The following is a 23,152-nucleotide window of genomic DNA, read 5'->3' as shown; positions in this document are numbered from 1 at the left end:
AACTACAAAGGCTTTGGGGATGGAAAGTATGTCACTGTGTAAAGACCAGCTATTTGGAGAAACTTATCATTAGGTTGGCCATTGAGTGGTAATATGTGCGTATACATTTATATGTATATGTTTGTGTGTGTGTGTGTGTGTGTGTGTGTGTGTGTGTGTGTGTGTGTGTATTCTGTCCCAGCGACTCTCAAAGACCATCTACAAAGCTATGGAAAGTTTGCAATCAGTGCCAGGGGAGAGAATATCCCATACCTACAAAATTACAGACCCTTCAAGTACTGAAAATTTTACCATCACTTTTATTATTTTTCCTCTTCCTAATGCTATAGATTCCCTCTCTGACAAAAGGCTTACGAAAGCTGTCGGGTATAACGGAAAAAGCATTGGACTAATATTCTGGATGCTGATGCTGACATTAGATACATTGTGCCTTGAAACTACCTCATTCTGTGACAGTGGGCTGTCAAACCTCTGCAACAGCTGTCTCTCAGGGTCATTGTGAAGAAAGCTTTTTGTAGACCTTGATGTTCTAGAGAAAAGTGATTTGTAATCATTTGTAATCATTATCGTGAAGGCTTAGATTTCAAGCTAGTTTAGGACCTCAGCAGCCATCAAGTCCAATCCTTCATTTTACAAATAAGGAAACTAAGGCTCAGAGAGGTTAAGTCACTTGCTCAGGGTTACACAACTATTAAGTGTCTGAGGTAGGATTTGAACTCAGATCTTCCTAATTCCAAGGCCAGAGCATCTCTCCATGATGACCTAACTTCCCTTATATCTCAAGTGCTACCTCTTCCTAGCAGTGTGTTCTAATTTCTTCTGTCTTCAGTGTTCTCCCTTTGTTCTCTCTCTGTCTCTGTCTCTATCTCTTTCTCTCTGTCTCTATCGATCTGTCTCTCTGTCTGGCTGTCTCTCTCTGTCTCTGTTTCTCTCTCTCTCTGACTTTGTTTCAGGATTCTAGCTCTAGAACTGGAAGATATTTCAGAGACCCTCTAATTCCACTCCTTCCTTTTAGAAGTAAGGAAATCTGAGGCCAAGGGAAGCTAAGGGATTCATCCAAGACCACATAGATAGTAAGCACCAGCAGCAGCTCTCTCCTGTAGCATGATAATGCTTCCTCCCAGGCTTCATATGTACTTCTCTATGTACTTGTCATTTCCCTCCAGTAGAGTGTAAACATCTTGAGGGCAGGTGTTAATTAGTTTTTGGTTTTGTTCTTATCCCCCAGTGCTTGGCATGGAGTAGGTATTTAGTCATGTTTGTTGAATTGACTTGAACTGTTATCTCACCAGGATAGTTTAAGGCTTAGACAATAAGTGAAAAAGGACTGGAAAGGTCTCTGCTTAACTTTTGACCAAAGTGCAAAGTGTGAGGGATGACAGTGATAACACAGACTTTCATGTGAGTAGTAGATTCTCTTTCTGATCAAGAGCCTCTCACTTTCTTTTCAAGCCCATCTCCTTACCACTTCTTGGCCTGGGCCCAACTCATTTCTTTCCTTCCTGGGAAATGGACTCTGACCCCCAAATGATGATGGAACTTGAGTCTTCAGAAAGTTCAGTTTTTGGCAACACCCTCCTCCCCACAAATATGAATGGGTGTTGGCCCTTGAATCAGATAACTCTGTCGATGTTGATTCTATCTCTGAAGATTAAGGCCTGGGGAACTCAACCATAGAGTATCAGATGCCAGCCGGGGTTGACATCTAAGGCAGGAGGCAGTCATGTTGTGGATGTGACACCCTTGGGGTCAGGTGTGATGTGGTCTACCCTTAGAAATTGATTTCATCTCTCTTTCTCCATTACAGGCGCATTGAGTGTCCTTACCCACACTGAGTTAAGGCATAAGTGCTCTTAATGTTTCAGATCCAGGGGCCCCATGACTCTCAGCCTCCTTCTAAACTTCCCAGAGGTCTAGCTAAAAATATGATGAACCAGAGAGGCTCTAGGCCCCAGCTTCAAAGGTGCAGATGGGGCCTGTTTGCAAATGATGTGGTTTTTCTACTGCTTGATAATATTTTCCAGTATCTTTGGGGTCTGATGGTCAGGAGGAGATTGACCACCCTTCAATTTGAGAGAAGACTTTTCTCCTTTCTCTCCCACTTTGATATCTGATTCTACACCTTGGGGGGACCTTAACCTACTGAGCCAGGTGGGTGCCCTCTGAACATTCGCCTAGATGCTGAAACACATCGCACCTTCCGTGCCCATTTATCCATGCCTCAGTCACTTGCTAGGTCCTACTGTCTGTTCAATGCAGTTAATAAGGTAGGAGATAGCCTTGCAGGAACAGAAAGAACTCTGGCTTGAGAGTCAGAAGATTTGAGTTCAGATCTCTCCTTTGATATTTACTACCTGTGTGGCCTTGAGCAAATCATATAAACTCCTTGTGTTTAAACTTCCTCATTTGTAAAAGGAAGTTTCATTTTAGGAACTTGAAATGGATGGTCTCAGAGGTCCCTCTAACTCCAGATCTAACCCAGTGACCTGGAGAGGGCAGAACTTAAAGGGGGCAGCTTTCTCCTCCAAGAGCCAGAGATGCCCAGGTATAATTAAGATGGAGGAAAAGCTGATTATCGGTTTGCCTATTTCCTTTTCTATAGAAATGAGTCATGAATGCATTAATCAATAAATCAATAAGCATTTGTCATTATTATTCTTATTATTATTAGCAATAAATCAAATGCTATGTGCCAGGCACTTCGGTAAATACTAGGGAGGCAAAGAAAAAAGAAAAAAAAACTCAGTGTCTGCCTTCGAGGAATTTACATTGCATTCCATCAGGCAAGGAATTGCTGTAGATGACCTTTTCCAGGCCAATACAACTCTGATCTCTGATTTTCCCACCCCTCCTTCCGGTGTGCCTCTTCTACTTACTCCCAGACACCTATCCTATGTTCTATTGACTGACTGACTGATCAATGGATTGACTGATTCTACATTCTATTTATTAAGTACCTACTATGTCCCAGATAATGATGCTAAACCCTGGGGACACAAATACAAAAATACATTCTAGTCTGCATCCTATCTGGTTGTCAACTACTCTTTGCTAAAGTGTTGTCGATAACTAAATTATATTCCTTTTTTATAATTTAATATTTTCTTTTCCCCAATCACATATAAAACAATTTTAACATTTTTTCCCCAAAAATTTTGAGTTCCAAATTCTCTCCTTCTTGGGGCAGCTAGATGGCACAGTGGATAGAGCTCCAGCCTTGGAGTCAGGAGGACCTGAGTTCAAATCCAGCCTCAGACACTTGACACTTACTAGCTGCATGACCCTGGGCAAGTCACTTAACCCCGATTGCCTCACACAAAAATAAAAAAAAAATAAAAATCTCCAAAAATCAAATTCTCTTCCTCCCTCCCCTACACCCTCATTGAGAAGGCAAACAATTTGACATAGGTTATACATGTATACTCATGCAAAACACATTTCTATGTAAGTCATTCGGAAAAGAAAAGACAGACAAAAAAACCCCAATAAAAATAAAGTAAAGAAAAAGTATCTTCGATCTGCATTCAGGTTCCACCAGTTTTTTCTCTGGAGATGGACAGCACCTTTCATCATAAGTCCTTCATGATTTTCTTGGATCATTGTATTGCTGAGAATAGCTAAGTTATTCACAGTAGATCATCATACGACATTGCTGTCAATGTGTACCATGTTCTCCTAGCTCTGTTCATCTCACTTTTCATCAGTTCAATATAAGTCTTTCCAGGTTTTTCTGAAACCATCCTGCTCATCATTTCTCATAGCACAGTAATATATTCCATCCCAATCATTTTTAACAACTTGTTCAGCCATTCCCCAATTGATAGACAATGCCTCACTTTCCAATTCTTTGCCAATACTAAAAGAGTTGCTATAAATATTTTTGTACATATAGGTCCTTTTCTTTTTTTTTTTTAATTTCTTTGGGATACAGACCTGATAGTGGTATACCCTTGGTGAAAGGTATGTATGGTTTTATAACCCTTTGGGCATAGTTCCAAATTGCTCTCCAGAATAGCTGAATCAGTTCACAACTTCATCAACAGTACATTGGTGCTTTGATTTTCCCACATCCTCTCCGACATCTGTCATTTTCCTTTTCTATGATATTAGCCAATCTGATAGGTGTGTGGTGGTAGTTCACAGTTGTTTTAATTTGCATTTCTCTAACCCATAGTGTTTTAGAGCATTTTTTCTGTATGACTATAGATTAAAGTATATTCCTTTAAGAAATCATGAAATAATACCTAGATATTAGAATTCAAAGGGACCTGGAGAGATGACCTTGTTCAGCTCCCAACCTTCAGGCAGGTTTTACTAATGAAGTACTTTAACTCTCTGGGTCTAAGTTTGCTCATTTGATCTCCCTTTCCCACCTCTGTGTTATCTAGAGGCAGCCAAGTGGTGAAATGGACAGAGGGCTGGGGCTGCACCTGGAGTCAAGAAGACCTGAGTTAAAATCTGAACTCAGACACTTACTAGCTGTGTGACCCTGAGCAAGTCACTTACCTTCTATTTGTCTCAACTTCCTCATCTGTAAAATGGAGATTATGATAGCACCTACTTCCCAGGGTTGGTGTGGGATATCAAATCAGATAAATATTTGTATATTTTTTAAAAAAAAAAAGCTCTTAGCAGAATGCCTGGCATATAGTAGGTGCCATATAAATTGCTTATTCCCTCTATAGCTGATGACCCTATGAGCTACTCACAGAAACACTTGCCCTTTAAAAGAGAACTCTTGAAGATAGAACCATCCTCAAATCTGTAATTGAGTAAGAGGCAGGAAGGGTGATATTTTTGGGCAGAAGACCCAAAGCATGCCAACTCAGCTTTTTCAGAAGGCCAGCTCTGCCTTTAAAACCAATTTCCTTCCTATTTATAAATAGGAGAAGTGAAGGTTCTGCAGCCTGCTTTGCCAACAGCCATCTTTGTCCAGGAAGGAAGGAGTCAGGTAGACTGGATGGCTCAGAGTTGGGCAATTTCCTATACTCTTGGGTTGTTAATAACAACGAGAACAATATTGGTGTTGGAATGTGAGATTATAGGAATATATAATTAGAAGCAGAAGGGATCCTAGAGCATATCTAGTCCAGACCCCTTATTCTGCAGAATCCAATTTCTCTGACTATAAATTGTCTTCTTTCCTCTGCACCATAAGACAGGAGGAGGCAGCTGTCAAAGGGGGTAGACTAGCTTGTAGAATGGGAAGTAGGGGAAAAATGGTCTCCCCTGTATTACTTCTATGGTCCCTCCCAGGTTAAATCCATACGGCCTGTGATGATTTACCACGGGGAGGTCAGATCATTCAGACAAAGGGATTTTGAGCTGAGGCTGCATTACCCTCTAGCTGAAGGTAGTTGAAACTCCCAGGGATGGGTTGGAAGGGAGTTATCTGTCTTCCTCTTTGTTGTCCTCAAGAGTACTACTGCAGTGCAGATGGGACAAGAAGAGGTTGGACTTCATGACCTCTCAGAACGCTTCTAGCTTGAAATCTGTGAGCTGGTGAGTTTTTGACTTGGAATTAAGGAGATCCGGGTTCAAATACCGGTTCTGTGACCCTGGACAAAATATTTAACCTCTCTGTGCCTCAGTTTCTTCATCTGTGAAATGAAGATAACATTTCTACTACTTGCCCCACGAAGTCATTCTGAGGCTTAAATGGAGTAATGCATGTAGAGCATTTTGCAGTTTTTGAAGCACTATCTACCTAAACAGATATGACATAAGAAATTAAAAACCAAGGCCTTGATCTTAGTATTATAGGGGAGCTCTTAAGGAAGGTTCCACCTACCTATAGAGTTCGGTAGCTTAAATAGTTTTCAAGAGTTGCTGCGGGATCATTAAGGAGTTAAGTGACTTGCTCAGGATTGGTCAGAGTTGGGACTCAGTCCCTGTTCTTCTTGACTTCCAGGCCAGTTCTCTATCCACTAGGTCACACTGTCTCTTAAAGTTCCAGATAAATAGCAATTAATTATTATTGCTGTCATCATAGGGACCATGGTCCTAGAAAGATGAGGGTCATCTTCTAGTACAAGTGATAGAATGGATGGGATCTTCAATTTCACGGCCACCACAGGACCCAATTCCTTTTTCTCCCTGCCCCTCAACTCTTCGTCCATAGCCCGTTGCTTTGAGATCCACCTCACAGCCTACTGGGGTGGGGAACCTGTAACTTAAGGCCGCATGTGGCCTTCTAGATCCTTAAGTGTGGCCTTTTGACTGAATCAAAATTTTACAGGATTTTACAGAAGGAATTAGTTCAGTCTTAGAACGCAGAAGGACAGAGCTAGGAGGGGCCTTAGGACACAGCATGTCAGAGCTGGGAGGGCCCTCAGGACACAGAAAGTCAGAGTTGGGAGGGGCCTTAGAACACAGAATGTCAGAGCTGGGAGCACCCTTAGAATAGAGAATAGAGTGTCAAAACTAGAAGGGACTTTAGAATATAGAACATCAGAGTTGGGAGTGACCTTAGCACATTCAATTCAGCAAACACATAGTAAGCCCCAGCTTCCAGAAAGAGAGCTAAGTGTTGGACATACAAAGGCAAGAACCAAACAGTATATACCCTCAAGGAAGTGACATTCTACTTGGTGGTCCCAGCAAGGACACAACCAAGTCTAACACAAGCTAATCTGAGGAAGTCATATCAATAAGCCAAGAAGCTCTTAAAGATTTGGCCCAAGCCCCTGGTTGTACAGATGAGGAGAGGCCACATAAGACTTGAGCAGCTTGCCCTAAGTTGATGATGGTAAATACTTTTGAGATGTCTTGCACTTATGGGGTGGGTGTGATTTAAAGAGCTCCAGTTTTCACCCTTTTCTCTTTGCCCCTGCCCATGTCCTGCTCCTCTGGAAGTCTCTGAGGTTTGGGTGACTCTTTGACCCAATGCTTCAGGCTTCAGCATTCTATCTTCACCCCCAGGGACCCCTTCTGTTCCCCTCCCCCCCTCCAAGCCCCATTCTGTGAAGCTTCCAATGGGTACTTAGCATTCATGGCAATAAGGTCTAGACAGGCAGATCGGGTGAATAATATCATCGGTGGTTTCTCTGTCTGTAGAGACTGAACGCCAGCATGTTTTACTTGTCAGTTTCCATTGCCCCTGAAGAAATAGGGCATATTTTTAGAATCTGAGAATCTAGAATGTCAGAGCTGGGTGGGACCTTAGAAAACAGAATGTCAGAACCTATAGAGCTCTTAGAAGTGACTTGTGGCATTTCGGTCAGGTTACATACAAGAGAAGTAGCGGAGCTGGGATTTAAAACCAGGTCTTCTAATTCCATTCCCCTGAGAGGACAGCATAGTGGATAGGGCACTGGCTTGGGTTCAAATCTGCATCTAAACACAGCCAGCTGTGTGATCTTGAATCAAGCCATTGAAACTCACTGGACCTTAGTTTCCTCACCTGTTAAACTCAGGGGATGAACTAAGTGACCTCTAAAGCCCCTTCCAGCACTAAATCTAGGACCTCATGAATGAAAAGAGGGTGAGGTCTTGTCCTCTACTTGTATCAACTCCTTCAGACAGAAATCTCTCTTCCTGTTGGTTCATTTCTGAAGAAATCCTGAGGACATCCTTCACCAGAGGCTGAGAGTCAGAAGGCTTTGTTTATGAGAAGGAAATGTTGAGTTCATGAAACACCATATGCTTCCTTCCTCCCAAGAAGTAAGCCTGAGGTACAGATGGGGAAATGGAGGCTGAGAGGTGATCCAGGCCAGGGCCGTGGCTGCCTCCGTGGTGTAAATCCAGTGTTAAGGGACTCCTCATCCAAAGCACCCATGGCCTGCCAAAGGGGCCCTGTAATCTCCATACTCTTTACTCCTTGGGGCTAAGGAATTATCTTCCTGTTTGAATACTTTAAAACATGTTTTCTGGAAAGGATTTCCCACTAAGCCATCAAGAAGGGTAAAGTTATTAGATTTTCCTAGGAAAATAGAGAGATCAGGGTCTTTAGGGCATAGATGGAACGAGGTGAGATGATGGAGAGAACTTGGATATTGTTGAGGAGGGGGTCTGGGTGGGAGTTGAGGGGTCAGGATGATGGCGTGGGTGCTTCTGAACTTTTGCCTTGAAGATAAATTTAGGATGATAGGTTCTGACATTGTGTTCTAAGGTCACTACTTGAGCTGACATTCTGTGCTCTAAGAGCCCTTCCAGCTCTGACAGTCTCTGTTCTAAAGTCCTTTCCAGGTCTGATAATCTAAGCTTCCTCAGTCTCCCTCTGTACCTTTTTTTTTTTTTGGCTAGGCAGTGGGGTTAAGTGACTTGCCTACGGTCACACAGCTAGTAAGTGTTATGTGTCTGAGGCCGGATTTGAACTCAGGTCCTCCTGAATCCAGGGCCTGTGCTCTATTCACTGCGCCACCTAGCTGCCCTGATCTCTATCCTTTTTGAGAGAACTCTTCTGTGTTTCAACATCCCCAGTGTCGGGGCTTTCTATTGCCCATTGTTTAGTTCTGACTCCTTTGCAAAGACTTTCCCCTTTAGCCTGATTTCGTAAATAAGGCCAGCAAAGTTTATTGCTCAAAGAAAGAGAAAGCTGGGATCTTAGTTGGCAACGGGCCTGGGAGGGATGAGAAAATGTCAGAAAGCTATCTGAGCCCGGAGAGTGAGATGACAGGACCATCTGGGGCAGTTAGCTGGCCTTGTTTTCTTTCTCAGGCTCCCTGCCCCCCAATCTCGCTGTGATCCGAGGGAGTGAGGGTTCAGATTAGTGAGGGTGCAGATTTGCTCAACCTGGCCTCCCTAGTGGGGTCAAAGTCAGAGAGAGATGATTTTCTCCAGCCAGTAATCACCAGGGCCCTTTCCCATCAGGATCTTTGAACACGGACAGGAAGTCCTCACCCCCACCTTTGTAAAGCTGCCACTTTGGAATGGGTGAGTGAAGGGCTGGGGAATGGGCTGTGTCTGGGCAGAACTGGCTGTTGCAACTACAGTTACCGAAATCAAAGCTTAAGAAAAAATAAATAAATGGGAAGTGCAGTAATGCAACAAATCGGTAACAGACGGCTTCTGTGAACACATCCCAGCCAATACAAGCCCAGCTGGCAACTCTAATTGGCTAATGTTGAGGGAAAGCAAGTAAAGACCAAATCTTTCTCCTTCCAACCCAGTGCTTCTTGGGCATTGGAAGAGCCAGCTCCGCTCTTGGAGGAGATGATCTAGAAGACTGAGTAAAGCAGGCTTCATGGATGATGGTTGTTTAGTTCTGAACGAAGTTGCTGGGTACGAATCACGGCCCATTGGGTCGACCGAGAGCCCTGTGCTCATCCCAGGGAGGGATGCAGAGTTATGTTGAAAGGCAGTCGGGGAGACACTGTTCCTGCTCTGAGGGAGCTTCCAGTCTAGGGGAGCAGAGTCTCTGCACCCAAGGTACCCCAAATCGGATGGGAGAGACCCAGTCACTGTCCTCAAGGAGCCCACTGTCTGATGGGGGAGATGGTTGCTGTTCTCAGGAACTTCTCAGGGCTGTATGGGGAGACTCTCCCTGGTCTCAGAAAGCACCCAGTCTGAAGGAGAAGCAGAGCTCTGGTACCCAGAGAGCCCCAGTCTGATTGGCAGAGCTGCATCTCTGACCACAGGAAGCTCCCAGTCTACTATGGGGACAGAGTTCCTACACCCAGGGCGCCTTCAGTCAAGTGTGGGAGACAGTTCCTGCTACTCTAATGGGGAGCCACATTTCCCTTCCTTATGGAGACTCTATTCCCATGTGGGAGACAACTCTTGTCTTCACAGAGTCCCAAGCATAATTGGGTAACTGGCTGGTACTGTGGATAGATGACTGGACCTGAAAGTCAAGAAGACCTGAGTTCAAATCCAGCCTCAGACACTTACTAGCTATGTGACCTTGGGCAAGTCACTTCACTTCTGCTTGCTTCAGTTTTCTCAACTGTAAAATGGGAATAATAATGGCACCTACCTCCCAGGTATACCTTATAGCACGTGAGGATCAAATGAGATAATGCTTGTAAAGCATTTAGCACGGTGCCTGGGACATAATAGGCCTTTAATAAATGATTGTTTTATGTTTTCACAGAGGCCTGCGTATTTGGGAGTTGATAGTATTAGGTTCCATCTTTTGGGGTACTCGGTTCTGAGCTGGGTCCTCAGAGACCACTAATGATGATGTATTTCTTCAATGCCTGGGCTTTATTGTTGGAGGAATTTAAATTATTTTTAGGAACCTGGTGTTCTAGGGTGAGAAACTGATATCTTGGTATTCCTCATGCCTAGAGGGTTTTGTTGGTTTTTCTTTCTTCGAGATTCATGTGGTACAAGGACCTCAGAGGATGTCCTTAAATAGCCAGGTAATCTTTTTTTTTTTTGCATTTTAATAATTTTTATTTTTTGCTATTCCGAACTTGATAAAGGCTAACAAACATGAACATTTCCATATAAAAAGAACACAGAGGGTTGTATATAAAGTTGGACATATCTGTTATGTATAGTTTGGTTTTTAAAAAGAATATAATAAATTCAACATGCTAGTTTCAAAGCTGTCCTGCTTGTCTATTCCTCTCTTTGAATTTGCTTCTGTTCTCTACTGTGCATTTTTAAAAAATGCTTGTCACCCTCTTTTCTTTTTGTTTTTAATTTAACTTTTAATCTATGGAATAAAGCAAGCATTTCTATAACAGTACAATAAAAATATGATAGTATAAATACTATGTACAACTTGCTATTCCTTTCAAATATACAACAAATTTATCACGTGAATTTCTTTTTTTCTTCCTTCCCTCTCCCACCCAATGGCTATCATTAGACACAAATAAGTATATGTTTGTAAAATTATTCTATACATAGTTCTATTTATCAGTTCTTTCTCTGGATGCAGATATCATCTTTTTTCATATGTCCTTTATAGTTAACTTGACTATTTATAATAGTCAAAATAACTTATTCATTCAAAGTTGTTCTTAAAAGAATATTGCTGTTACTGTCTACAACATTCTCTTGGTTCTTCTCATTTTGCTCTTCATTATTTCATGCAAGTCTTTCCACATTTTTCTAAAATCCTCGAGCTCATCATTTCTTACAGCACAGTAGTATTCCACCACATTCATATACCACAACTTGTTCAGCCATTCCCCAATTGATGGGCATCCCTGCAATTTCAAGTTTTTTGTCACCACAAAGAGAACTGCTATAATTTTTTTTAGAACATATAGGTTCCTTTCCTTTTTCCCTAATTGTCTTCAGAAATAGACCAAATAGTGATATTGCTGGATCAAAGGGTAGTTTAATAACTCTTTGAGCATAATTCTAGATTGCTCTCCAAAGTGGTTGGATCAGTTCCCAATTCCACCAACAATGAATTAGTGTCCCGATTTTTCCTAATCCCTCCAACATTTGTCATTTTCCCCTTCTATCATTTTAGCCAATCTGCTAGGTATAAAATGGTATCTCAAGTTGTTTTAATTTGCATTTCTCTAATCAATAATGATTTAGAGCATTTTTTCATATGACTATAGTTGTTTTGATTTCTTCTTCAGAAAACTGCCTGTTGATATGCATATCCTTTGACCATTTATCAATTGGGGAATGACTTGTATTCTTATAGATTTGTTCTTTAAATGTTTTAGATATAAGACCTTTATCTGACAAACTGTCTATAAATTTTCACCGAATTTTCTTCTTTCCTTCTGATCTTGGCTACATCCGTTATATTTGTACAAAAACTTTAAAATTCAATATGATCAAAACAATCCATTCTACACCTAATTTTGCTCTCTATCTCTTGTTTATTCATAAATTTTTCATCGATCCATAAGTCTGATGAGTAATATATTCTGTGTTCTTCTAATGTTCTTGTAAAATCTCTCTTTTTGTCTAAGTTATATATCCATTTTGACCTTCTCTTGGTGAATGGTATAAGATATTAGTTTATGCCCAGTTTCTGCCATACTCCATTCCAGTTTTCCTAACAATTTTTACCAGATAATGAATTCTTATCCCCAAATCTTAAGTCCTTACACTTGTCAAATGTAAGGTTATTGTGTTTATTTGCTGCTGTAAATTGTATGTCTACTCTATTCCATTGATTTACCTTTCTATTTCTTAGTCAGTATTAGACAGTTTTGATAATTACTGCTAAGTCACCTCTTTTCTATACTTTTTTTTGCCATCACTATCACTAGTTCCTTTCTCCCCTCAATTTCTCCCCAAATTAAAAACAAACAAACTCCTTCGCAACAAATATGCAGTCAAGCAAAACAAATTCATAAGTTGGCCGTGTCCGAGAATGTATTTCTCATTCTGTACCATGAGTCCATCACCTGTCCATCAGGAGGTGGATAATGGACTTCATCATGACTTCTCTGATGTTGGTCTTGGTGGTGTGACTAGTCATTGCATTGACATGAAGTCTTTCAAAGATGTCTGTCTTTACAATGCTGCTTTTATTATGTAAATTGTTCTCCTGGTTCTGCTCATTTCATTCTGCATCAGTTCATACAAATCTTCCCGGATTTTTCTGAAACCAGCTTTCTTTCTTCATTTCTTTTTTTTCCTTTTCCTTTCTTCTTTAAAATATATTTTTGTTTCATTAAATGTTGCATAATTGCATTAAAATTTTTTAACACTTATTTTTTAAAATTTTGAGTTCTAAATTTTCTCTCTCCCTCCCACCTTTCCCCCACCCCTTGAGAAGGCAAGCAATGTATTGATTATACATATGAAATCATGCAAAGCATATTTCCATATTAGCCATGTGGCAAAAGAAAACACAGCCCCTCCCCCCAAAAAATGAAAAAAGCATGCTTCAATTTGTACTCAGAGTGCATTAGTTCTCTCTTTGGAGGCAGATAGCATTTTTTTTTTATTATGTGTCCTTTGGAATTTATTTAGATAATTGTCTTAATCAGAATAGTTAAGTATTTCACAGTTGATCATCATTACAGTATTGCTATTGCTGTGTACAGTGTTCTCCTGATTCTGCTCACTTCACTTTGCACCAATTCACATGAGACTTCCCAGGTTTTTCTGAAGTCTGCCTGCTCATCATTTCTTATAGCACAATAGTGTTCCATTACAATCATACACCACAACTTGTTCAGCCATTCCCCAATTGATGGGCATCCCCTCAATTTCCAGTTCTTTGCCACCACAAAAAGAGCTGCTATTAATATTTTTATACGTATGAGTCCTTTGCTGTCTTTGGGGAAGGTGTTACTGGGTCCAAGGTGGGTGGAGTTTAATGAATTTTTAGGTATGGTTCCAAATAGTTTTCCAGAATGTTTGGGTCACTGCATAGCTCCCTTGGACCAGGCAATCTTAAGAAGTGTAAATTAGTCAGCAGAAACCCCTGGCTGCTTTCTGATTTCCTTTACCTTAATGACTTCCTCATGTTGGCAAGCTGGCTTCCTCTGCCAGAATGGGGCCTGCTTGCGACACAGTCACCTGCGGGGTTGGGACAAAGCTCCTCCTTCCCTCTATTTTGGAAAATTACTGGGGCCCCCTATCGTCCCAATGCCAACTCTGTTCTTAGGAGCTTTGGATCCTCGAAGGAAGGATTGCTTGATTACTACTTGACTGAGTCCCCCCATTTCTCTGAGCCTCAGATTTATCATGCGTCAAATGCAACTTAGAGCCTTAATCAGGTCTGGAATAGAGAGGCTTGTTCCAGGTCACAGAGCCAGATAAGAACTCACTATTTGACAAAAACTGCTGGGAAAACTGGAAAAGAGTATGGCAGAAACTAGGCATAGACCCAAATCTCACACCATATACCAAAATAAAGTCAAAATGGGTTCATGATTTATACATAAAGGCTGATACTATAAGCAAACTGGAAGAGCAAAGAATAGTTTTTACCTACCTGATTTGTGGAGAACAGAAGAATTCATGACCAAACAGGAGGTAGAGAACATTACAAAATGCAAAATGAATAATTTTGATTACATTAAATCGAAAAGTTTTTGTACAAACAAAACCAAGGCAACCAAGATTAGAAGGAAAGTAGAAAATTGAGAAAGAATTTTTACAACCAATGTCTCTGATAAGGGTCTCATTTCTAAAATATATAAAGAATTAAATCAAATTTATAAGAATACAAATCATTTCCCAATCGATAAATAGTCAAAGGATATGACCAGGTCACAGAGCAAAGATACATCAAGGGCAGGGCTGAAGCAGCCTCTGCCTCTACTATGCCACTTTGACAATGCAAACCATACCATACTCAGGGAAAAGAGAGAAAAGGAGTTTAGAGGCCTGGGATTCTGGCCGGAGTGTAACAGATGCTAACGTTTTCTTCTTCTCTTCCTTCAGGTGTCTCTGCCTTATATTCCACAACCAAAGGGCAAGTGCAGGAACACAGAGATAGAGTATTATAATGATAAGATCCAGATGTGCTGTGACAAGTGTCCCCCAGGTAACTGCCTCACCCTTCCACTTCACTCTTCCGTGCAAGCGAGGGATCTCACTTTCCTGGCTGCCCCACCCCCCAAACTGGGGTTGTTTCCTCAAAGAACAAATCACAGGCTGCCTCCATGAAGGGCCTATTTGGCTACGATTGAATGTAGCCCCAGAATTTTGACTCCAAGGGGGCATGTTACTATGGCAGAACACAGCTGGAAAAGTCCCGGCTTGTTGCACCTAGACGGTACGAGATGCACTTACAGATGGGGACATTGAGGCCTAACCGTTTTCTAGGATCACATACCAGAAGGGCCCTTAGAGGTCATCAAATCCAGCTTAGTCATTTATAGGTGACAGAACTGAAGCTCAGAGGTGAAGTAATTTGTCACACAGCCACTAAGTGGCAAAGCTGGTATTCCAGCTCAAATCTCCTGATTTCCAACCCACCCACTTTCTACTGTGCTGGCCCATTTTGGCTTGTTCAGTCATTTCAAAAATCTTCATGACCCCATTTGGGATTTTCCTTGGCAAAGGATACTGGAGAGGTTTGCTATTTCCTCCTCTGGCTCATTTTACGGGTGAGGAAACTGAGGCAAACAGAGGTTAAGTGACTTGCCCAGGGTCATAAGAGTAAGTGTCTGAGGCTGGATTTGAACTCAGGTCTTCCTGACTCCAGGCCTGGTGCTCTATCCACTGCACCATCTAGCTGCCCTATGCTGGTCTGTATAGGGTCCTGATATAACCAGCATTACCAAAGGAAGTGGAAAGGGGTCAGAGTTCAGAGTCAGAGGAGCTGGGTAAGAAGCCTAGCTCTCTGCTACTTTCTGCCTATGTGAGCTCCCTTGTGCCTCAGTTTCCTCACCATTAAAATGTGGACTCAATGACCTCTAAGGTCTTTTCCAGCTCTAAATCTATCATCTTATGAGGTAGGAACCTTCCAAGACCGCAACTGGGCCAAGGCTGAGCCACTGACATCATCCCTCTCTCCACTCATACCTTTACCCTCAGCTTTGGAGTCTTGGCTTTTGTAAGAGAAGGCATACAACAGCAGTCCACAGGCTGGAGGACAGTCACTGAAGGAGCACAGCTCCTCCCTTTGGAAGGGTAGAGTGAGGAGTTAGGCCTTTCATTGATTCGCTGAGCCATCATCTCTTCACTCACCTCACCTCCCTCGTGCACCATATTCACCTCCTCACCTCATTCAACAGTCACCCATTCACTTCACTTCCCTAGTGATCCATTCACCTCTCTTTTATCCTAAAGTCAGCTCACTCACACTCTAAAATCAAGACCCTCAAGTTACTCACACCCTAAAGTGACCGCCCTTGCCCTTACAATCATTATGAAGTCACCTCACTCATACCCTAAAGTCACCATCCTCACACTTAACCCAAACTCTCACCCTCACTCTTATTCTAAAGTCAACCCACTCACCTAAAGTCAATCGCTTGCTCTGAGACACACCCTAAAGTCACCACACTTTGGTCACCCACAGCCTAAAGTCACCACCCCAGTTTTCACACATGCACCTTGCCACACCCTCAGTTGCAAAGGCCAAGACTGAGCTGTTAGAAAGGGTGGAAGAGACCTGTGAACAGAAGAAGAACAAGACAGTCAAGGGATTTCTTAATGAAGGCCCACCCATCTTTGGCCAGGATTCCTCTCCTGCCTCCAGCCGTCCCTAGCAGGCGGAGAGCCCTCAGAGGCCTGGAAACCTCTCTCCCTGGCCACGACCCTCTCCATGGCTAGACTCTCTCTGACTAGGGGAGGAAGGATGTCTCTGTATAGACAACATGGTATCTTAAGATCTTAGATTTACAGCTTGAAGGACCTTTAAAGGTCATGTATTTCGACACCTCCATTTCACTATACCACATCAATTTTCAAATGAATGACAAAGCCGCTGGCTAAATCCAGCAGTGGGGATGTTTTGTTTCTATAATTAATGTTCAATTCAATCCAACAAGCATTTATTAAGAGCCTACTATGTGGCAAGTACTGGGCTAGATCCTGGGGAGACTAGATTGGAGATGCTGGACTGTCCTCTGCTGTGGGGGGAGGAAAATAACACGTACACAGATAAGTAAATAGATGTTCTATACCGAGTCAGTGCAAAGTAACGGTGGGGGGATAGGGGTGGAGAAATGCTAGCAGTGGAGGGAGGGGATCAAGCCTTCTGTCGAGGTAGCATTGGAGGGGCAGCCAAGTAGTGCAGTGGATAGAGCACATGCTCTGGAGTCAGGAGGACCTGAGTTCAAATTCAGCCTCAGACACTTTACACTTACTAATGTGGGACCCTGGGCAAGTCACTTAACCCCATTGCCTCCCATTCTCCTTCCCCCCCCCAAAAAAAAGAAAGAGATAGCATTGGAGTTGAACCTTGAAGGGAATCAGGGATTCCAAGAGGGAGAAGTCAGGAAGGAAAATCTTTTCAAAAGGTTGAATTGAATTGAGTCCTACTTTATGGCTGAGAAAATGGAGGCTCGGTGATGACTGAGGTCTAGGATTCAGAAAGACTGAAACTTCCCCTTTCCCATTCCTTGTTGTCACTTCCTAATTCCACTTTTTAGAAGTCAAGGCTGAAAATTGGCCCTAAATCAGGTCTGAAGAGCATCTCTCAGAATAGCTATCACCTTCAGTTCTTATCTCCAAAACTGGCCCCTCTCTGACTTTGGAATCTGGTCAGCAGACAGCCACCTCGCACTGAATCAGGGGCATAGAATTCAACGGCTCCCACTTACAATTTTATTGTTGAGACCATTCTTCGTGATCCCATTTGGAGTTTTCTTGGCAAATATACTGGAATGGTTTATCAATTGATGGTTTATCAATTCCTTCTCCAGCCCATTTTATAGACGAGAAAACTAAGGCAAGCCAGTTAGTTAAGTGACCTGCCCAGGGTCACACAGCTAGTTGAGGTCACATTTGAACTCAGGTCTTCCTGATAGAGCTCAGTGCCCTATCCACTGCACCACCAAAGTAGCTGCCCTAAATAAGGCATCAGCATCCCCATTTTCCGTTAGAGTAAACTGAGAACAGAAGAGGTTAGAGAAATTGCTTAAGGCCACACAGCAAATTGGGACTCGAACCCAGGACTCTTTACCGCTGCTCTACAGATATGACAGGACATATTGATGGCCAAGCTGAGATGTTTTGGCCATGGTTTTTGTTCTTTAAAATTTTGAACTGTGTTTTCAACGCACAATGCACCGGCTGCTCTCTCCCCAGGACAACGGGTGCTGCACTCTTGTACTAGGGACTCAAACACTGTCTGCACCGACTGTGACCGGGACACACATACTGAGGTTTGGAACTGGGTGGAGGAATGTCACAGCTGTCGCAGCCGCTGTAATCCAGGTAAGGCACGGCAGGCCCTGGACCGTTCCCCAGCGCCCCTCCCCTGCAGTTGGCTCTCGGTCTATTGAAAAGCTTGCTGCGCTCCTCCCGAAGCATCCTCTGCTCTGCCTTTAGGTAAACAGCTTCTTCTGGAGCACTTGAGAATTTGCCCCTTTTTCCCGTCCTCCTCATATCTCTACAAGTGACCCACGGCTGACTTTACAAACAAGCAAGAGGCCTGGGGCTGGCTGGAGTTGGACTAAGGGATGATGACAGGGAAAACCACATCCTCCAGGCTGGAGGCCATCCCTTTTCTCTGCTTTCAACACTAGATTTGGTGGAGATTCAGAATTGCACTAGACGGGAAAACCGAATCTGTGCCTGCAAGCCTGGATTCTTCTGCATAACAAGGAGTCAGGGCAGCTGCCTGCGGTGCTTCAAGTTTACAAAGTGTCTCCAGGGCTTTGGAGTGTCTAAGCCAGGTAGGAGGGATGGAGAGCTGGGGCTCAGGAACTTCCCTCCATGTTACAGCCCAGGGTTCACATGGGGGAGGGTAGAGTGTGAATCCCATTGGCAGGACCCTAGAGACCATTAGGCCAACCCCTACATCGTATACAGAAGGAAACTGAGGCCCAGAGAAGGTAAGTGACCTGCCCAAGGTGACGCAAGTAGTCAAGATGAGGTCTAGGATTATCATTCCATCTTCTAATGTAGCGGATAGAGCGCCAGGCCTGGAGCTGTCTCTCACACCTTCCTTCCTTCCTTCCTTCCTTCCTTCCTTCCTTCCTTCTTTCCTTCTTTCCTTCCTTCCTTCCTTCCTTCCTTCCTTCCTTCCTTCCTTCCTTCCTTCCTTCCTTCCTTCCTTCCTTCCTTCCTTCCTTCTTGCCTTCCTGCCTTCATTTCTTCTTTCCTCTCTTCCTCCTTCTCTTCCTCCCTCTCTCCTTCCTTCCTCTGTCCCTCTCTTTCTCCCTTCCTTCCATCTGACCTTCCCTAAATATGGTGCTGTTTTCAATAAATCATTGGACATCTTTTCCCGCTCATTCATTCCTGCACCTCATATCACTCATTCACTCATCCATTCATCTATTTATTAAGTACCTACTATGTATAAACATGGTACTGTGCTAATTACCGAGAATACGAAATATAAAAGGAAGCAGTCCTTGCCCTCAAGAAGCTTCCACTCTGAACTCCCAGGACTGGAGTCTCACACCAAGGTACTGAGAAGTATAATGAGTCAGTACAAAATGAACAGGGCCAGCTACTAGCACAGTGGATAGAGTACCAGTCAGGAAGATTCATCTTTGTGAGTTCAAATCTGGCCTCAGACACTCACTAGCTGTGTGACCTTGGGCAAGTCACTTCACCCTGTTTGCCTCAGTTTCCTCATCTGTAAAATGAGCTGGAGAAGGAAATGGCAAACCCCTCCAGTATCTTTGCCAAGAAAACCCCAAATGGGGTCACCAAGAGTTGGACGTGACTAAAACAACTGAACAACAACATGAATGCAAAGCAAATACATCCTTGACTTTTTTACCCTTGCCTTATAGTACCCATTCTAAAGGTATTCAGGGATGATTCAGCAAAAGGAGAGATCACTATACCCAAAGTAAATGGCCTCTGATGACCAAATCACCTTGGCTTTCTTAGGGCCTGAGTCTGACTCCCAGGCGTTTAGAAGTGGAGGCAGGGGATGGAGTTTTGATCACCTAAGAGAGGCAGAGGCTGGAAGGTGGTTGTGGAGGAGGGAACAGGCTTGATCCTTCAGACACCAGAGAGGGTTAGAAGCTCTGACATTCTGTGACATTCCTTCTAGTTCTGACATTCTGTATTCTAGGGGCCCTCCCAGCTCTGACATTTCATATTCTAAGGACCCTCCCAGCTCTGGCATTCTGTGTTCTAAGGGCCCTCCCAGCTCTGGCATCCTATGTTCTAAGGGTTCTCCCAGCTCTAAGGTGCTCTAAGGCCCCTCCCAGCTCTGATTTTCTCTGCCTCCCTGTGCCCTGTGCCCATATAGATACAAGTGTGGAGCCAGGTACCAACACTTACTAATTCATACGTAGGCACCTTCTGGGCTGACTTTTCTCAATTCCCTCTATGTGCCATTGGGAGGCTCCTTATGCCCCACTCTGTCCCTGGGGCTCTTGTCTCACAATCCTTCCTTGGGGCTGGTGATCTGGAGAGAGACACAGTTTGATATCTAGACCCAATGATTGAAAATCACTGAAATTCTCTGGATTTTTTCCCCTGGCTTACAGGAAACTTGAATTCAAATGTGGAGTGTTCTGCCTGTGCCCCAGGGACCTTTTCAGACATTGTGTCATCTACAGACACTTGCAAGCCCCACCGAGTGTGAGTAACTGGTTCCTGTGGGTCTGGTGGGCTGGGATGAAGTTTTCTGCTGAGTGGCATTTTCCCAGAGGTCAGTACAAGAAGTGCCAGGTGCCAGGAAGTACAAGGCAGTGAGTACAACATAGTTGAAAGAACACTGGAAATGGGGGCAGAAGACTTGAATTCAGATACCCTCTGGGCCTCAGTTTCTTCAACTGTAAAATGAGATATAAAATTAGGGGCTCTTGGATCCCTTCCAAGTCTAAATCCTCTGAGGTTTCTGCCAGGTTAGTCCTTACCTTGAGGGGAGGGAAGGAACATAGGAGTGACCAGAGCCATGGAGCAGGGGTAGGCTAAGTATAATGGTAACTGTCATTATGTAGTACTTTTGAGGTTTTATAAATTCAATTCAGCAGACACAATAATATTAGTAATAATGATACCTTGTAATATATTTCAAGGTTTGCAAAACACTTTACAAATATTCTCATTTCACCTTCACAATAACCCTGTGAAGGAGGTATATTATTATCCTCATTTTGCAGATGAGAAAAAGGAAATTGAGGAAGGTAAGTAATTTTCCCAGGGGCACCCAGCTAACAAGTTTCTGAGGTGAGATTTGAACTTGGGATTTCCTGATTCCAAGGCCAGTGCTCAATCTGCTATGTGTACAAAGCCACAAAAAATAACTAAGTGTTTTTCTCCCAAAAACTGTGTGAGGTGCACAATGTTGTCCCTGTTGTATAGATGAGTGAACAAAAGTCTACGAAGATGAAGTATCTGGCCCATGATCCCAGTGTTAGAGCCAGAATTTGAACACAGATCTCCTGCCTCTAACTTCTGTGATAATGACTGACATTCATATAGCACTTTAGTGTCTGTCAGTCAATCGGTAGGCATTAATTAAGCTCTTCCTACATGCCCCAAACTGTGTTAGGTGCTGGGGATGCAAATGGGGAAGATAGACTGTCCCTGGCTTCAGAGAATTTACATTCTACCTGGAGGATAGACTGTGTTCACAGATATATATGCACAATATGAAATAAATTCGTGAGATTGGGAAGTGAGTTGATACTCATACGGTGGGGATTCACTAAGCCCTTTCCTTATAACTGTCTTTGGAGGTAGAGGGCTCAAGCTATTAATTATTAATGTAATGATGATAATAATTATACTATATTATAATATTGTAGGATTATAATATCATGGTATTGTATAATTATATAGTATAGTATAACATAATATCACATTAGAATATTATATAATATATAATTATATGATAAAATAGCTTATATTATGATATAATCATATGATATAACATTATATAGTTATATAATATAATGAAATATAATTATATGATTATTAATATTATTGATTGTTATAATCCCTATTTTACAGATAAAGAGTATGAGGCTCAGAGACAAAAAAAAAATGACTTGCCCATGTCATATAAAGGTATTAAGTGGCAGAATCAATCAATAGGCAGTTATTAAGTACCTATTGAAAATTAGACCTTGTTCTTGAGGCATTTATATTAAATACAGCTCTGGCACATAGTAAGCACTACATAAATGTTAGCTATGATTATTATTATTGCTAATAATCATAGCTTAAAATTGCACTAAGAGTTTTGGGACATTCTGTATATACAAGGTCATTTTGGGGTGGGTGGGTGTAGAAAGGCTCTAGTAGCTATAAGGATCAAGAAAGGCCTCATTTAGAAGGTGACACTTGACCTGAATTTTGAAAGAAATGAGGGCTGGGAGGTAAAAATAAGAAGGGAGTCCCTTCCAGGCATATCGCAGAAATGGAAGGTGGAATGTCATGGGTAAGGAATAGGGTGAAGATGACTTAGGCTGGAGCCTAGGAGACATCCTAAAAGCCAAACAAAGGAGTTTGTATTTGATTCAATTGTTAATAGGGAGCCCTAGGAGTTTCTTGAGCAGGAGAGTGACAAGGTCAGCCCTGTGTTTTAGGACTATGGCTTGGGCAGGATCAAAGAGGGGAGAGACTTGATGTGGGGAACCAGTTAATTTAATGGCCATTATACTAGTCCAGGCTAGGGGTGATAAAAGGTCTCAACTAGAGTCTCCTTGGTCTCCTGGCCAGTCATAAACTAGACATTGAAGAGTCTTCCAACCCCCTAAGTCTCTGCCACTAGCCTCTGGTATTCCCACCACTAACTCCTTTGGGTCAAGACTTTGAGGACCCTTATTAAAAATGGGGTATCATTAATCTCTTATCATGGATTTGTCAGATTGACCTTACTAGTGAGCAGGATCTTGAAGGACCAGGACACAGGACACAGCAGTTTTGATGGGTGGGGATGGAGGGATGCATGGATAAAGTGGAAATTCAGGTTTGGCCATACATCATAGGGAGAGACACCAGGAAATTTGGGAGTGGGATAGGGAAGTGGAATTGAAGGAGGAATGGAAAAGTTTTGCTCTCATAGTTTTACTGGGGGCCAATTGTCTCCAGAGCCTCTCCCCAGTGCCCTGGGATCTTAAGGACATTCCCAGCCAAGGGGAGGACTCCTTCATTCCAAGGTCAGCTCATCTTTGCTCTCACATGAACCCAAGCCTCCTTCTCTTACAGGTGTCACTCTGTGGCTGTTCCTGGTAATGCAACCTCAGATGCTATCTGTAATGACATGGTCTCTGCTCCTCCAAAGGCGGGTCCCCCTCTCTCCAAGCGTCAGCCTGGGTTCATGAATCCCAAAGATATAATGTGGACCTCTCAGCCAAGTGTCACTCTGGGCACCTCTCCCCAACCCCAGCCACAGCCCACTATCCGTCAGGTCTTTTCCAGTGGCCCTATTCTTCCACTTGGTAAGTGATCGGAATAAGTTCTACCAACGGATGCACCATGGCATCTTAGGATTGTGTGTGTAAACCCCGGGGCAGCCAGGAATGGGAAACAAAATGGGTTGGGCTTCCTCTCTGCTTTCCTTTTCCTCCTTGCTAGTTTTCAATCAGAGGTGCCAATAACCATATCTGAGAGAAGAAGAACACGGCCAGTCTTTGCCTGTACATGTGTGTAGGTGTGTGTTTATGGAGGTCAGAACAGTAATTGATGCTCTAAGCCATCAAACTTAGAGGGTGCCTACATCCATCCTGACTCTTTCAAC

At 42.9% G+C, this 23,152-nt stretch overlaps 1 protein-coding gene across 2 annotated transcripts in view; it reads left to right on the top strand.

The window, feature by feature from the left end:
* The window catches only part of TNFRSF1B (TNF receptor superfamily member 1B), a 56,561-nt gene that overhangs the window by 15,270 nt on the left and 18,139 nt on the right, over positions 1-23,152 (top strand). For both annotated transcript variants that reach the window (XM_020973616.2, XM_078145670.1), the window contains exons 2-6: positions 14,266-14,368; positions 17,584-17,712; positions 18,024-18,173; positions 19,950-20,043; positions 22,621-22,853. In XM_020973616.2, the coding sequence (XP_020829275.1) occupies positions 14,266-14,368; positions 17,584-17,712; positions 18,024-18,173; positions 19,950-20,043; positions 22,621-22,853 (709 nt within the window). The remainder of the gene's footprint in view (positions 1-14,265; positions 14,369-17,583; positions 17,713-18,023; positions 18,174-19,949; positions 20,044-22,620; positions 22,854-23,152) is intronic.

This window comes from Phascolarctos cinereus, unplaced genomic scaffold (genome assembly GCF_003287225.1).
Source record: "Phascolarctos cinereus isolate Bilbo 61053 unplaced genomic scaffold, phaCin_HiC Scaffold_726;HRSCAF=1367, whole genome shotgun sequence".
Classification (NCBI taxonomy): Eukaryota; Metazoa; Chordata; class Mammalia; order Diprotodontia; family Phascolarctidae; genus Phascolarctos; species Phascolarctos cinereus.
Note: the sequence above shows the minus strand (reverse complement) of the source record. Positions and strands in the feature narration are given on the sequence as shown.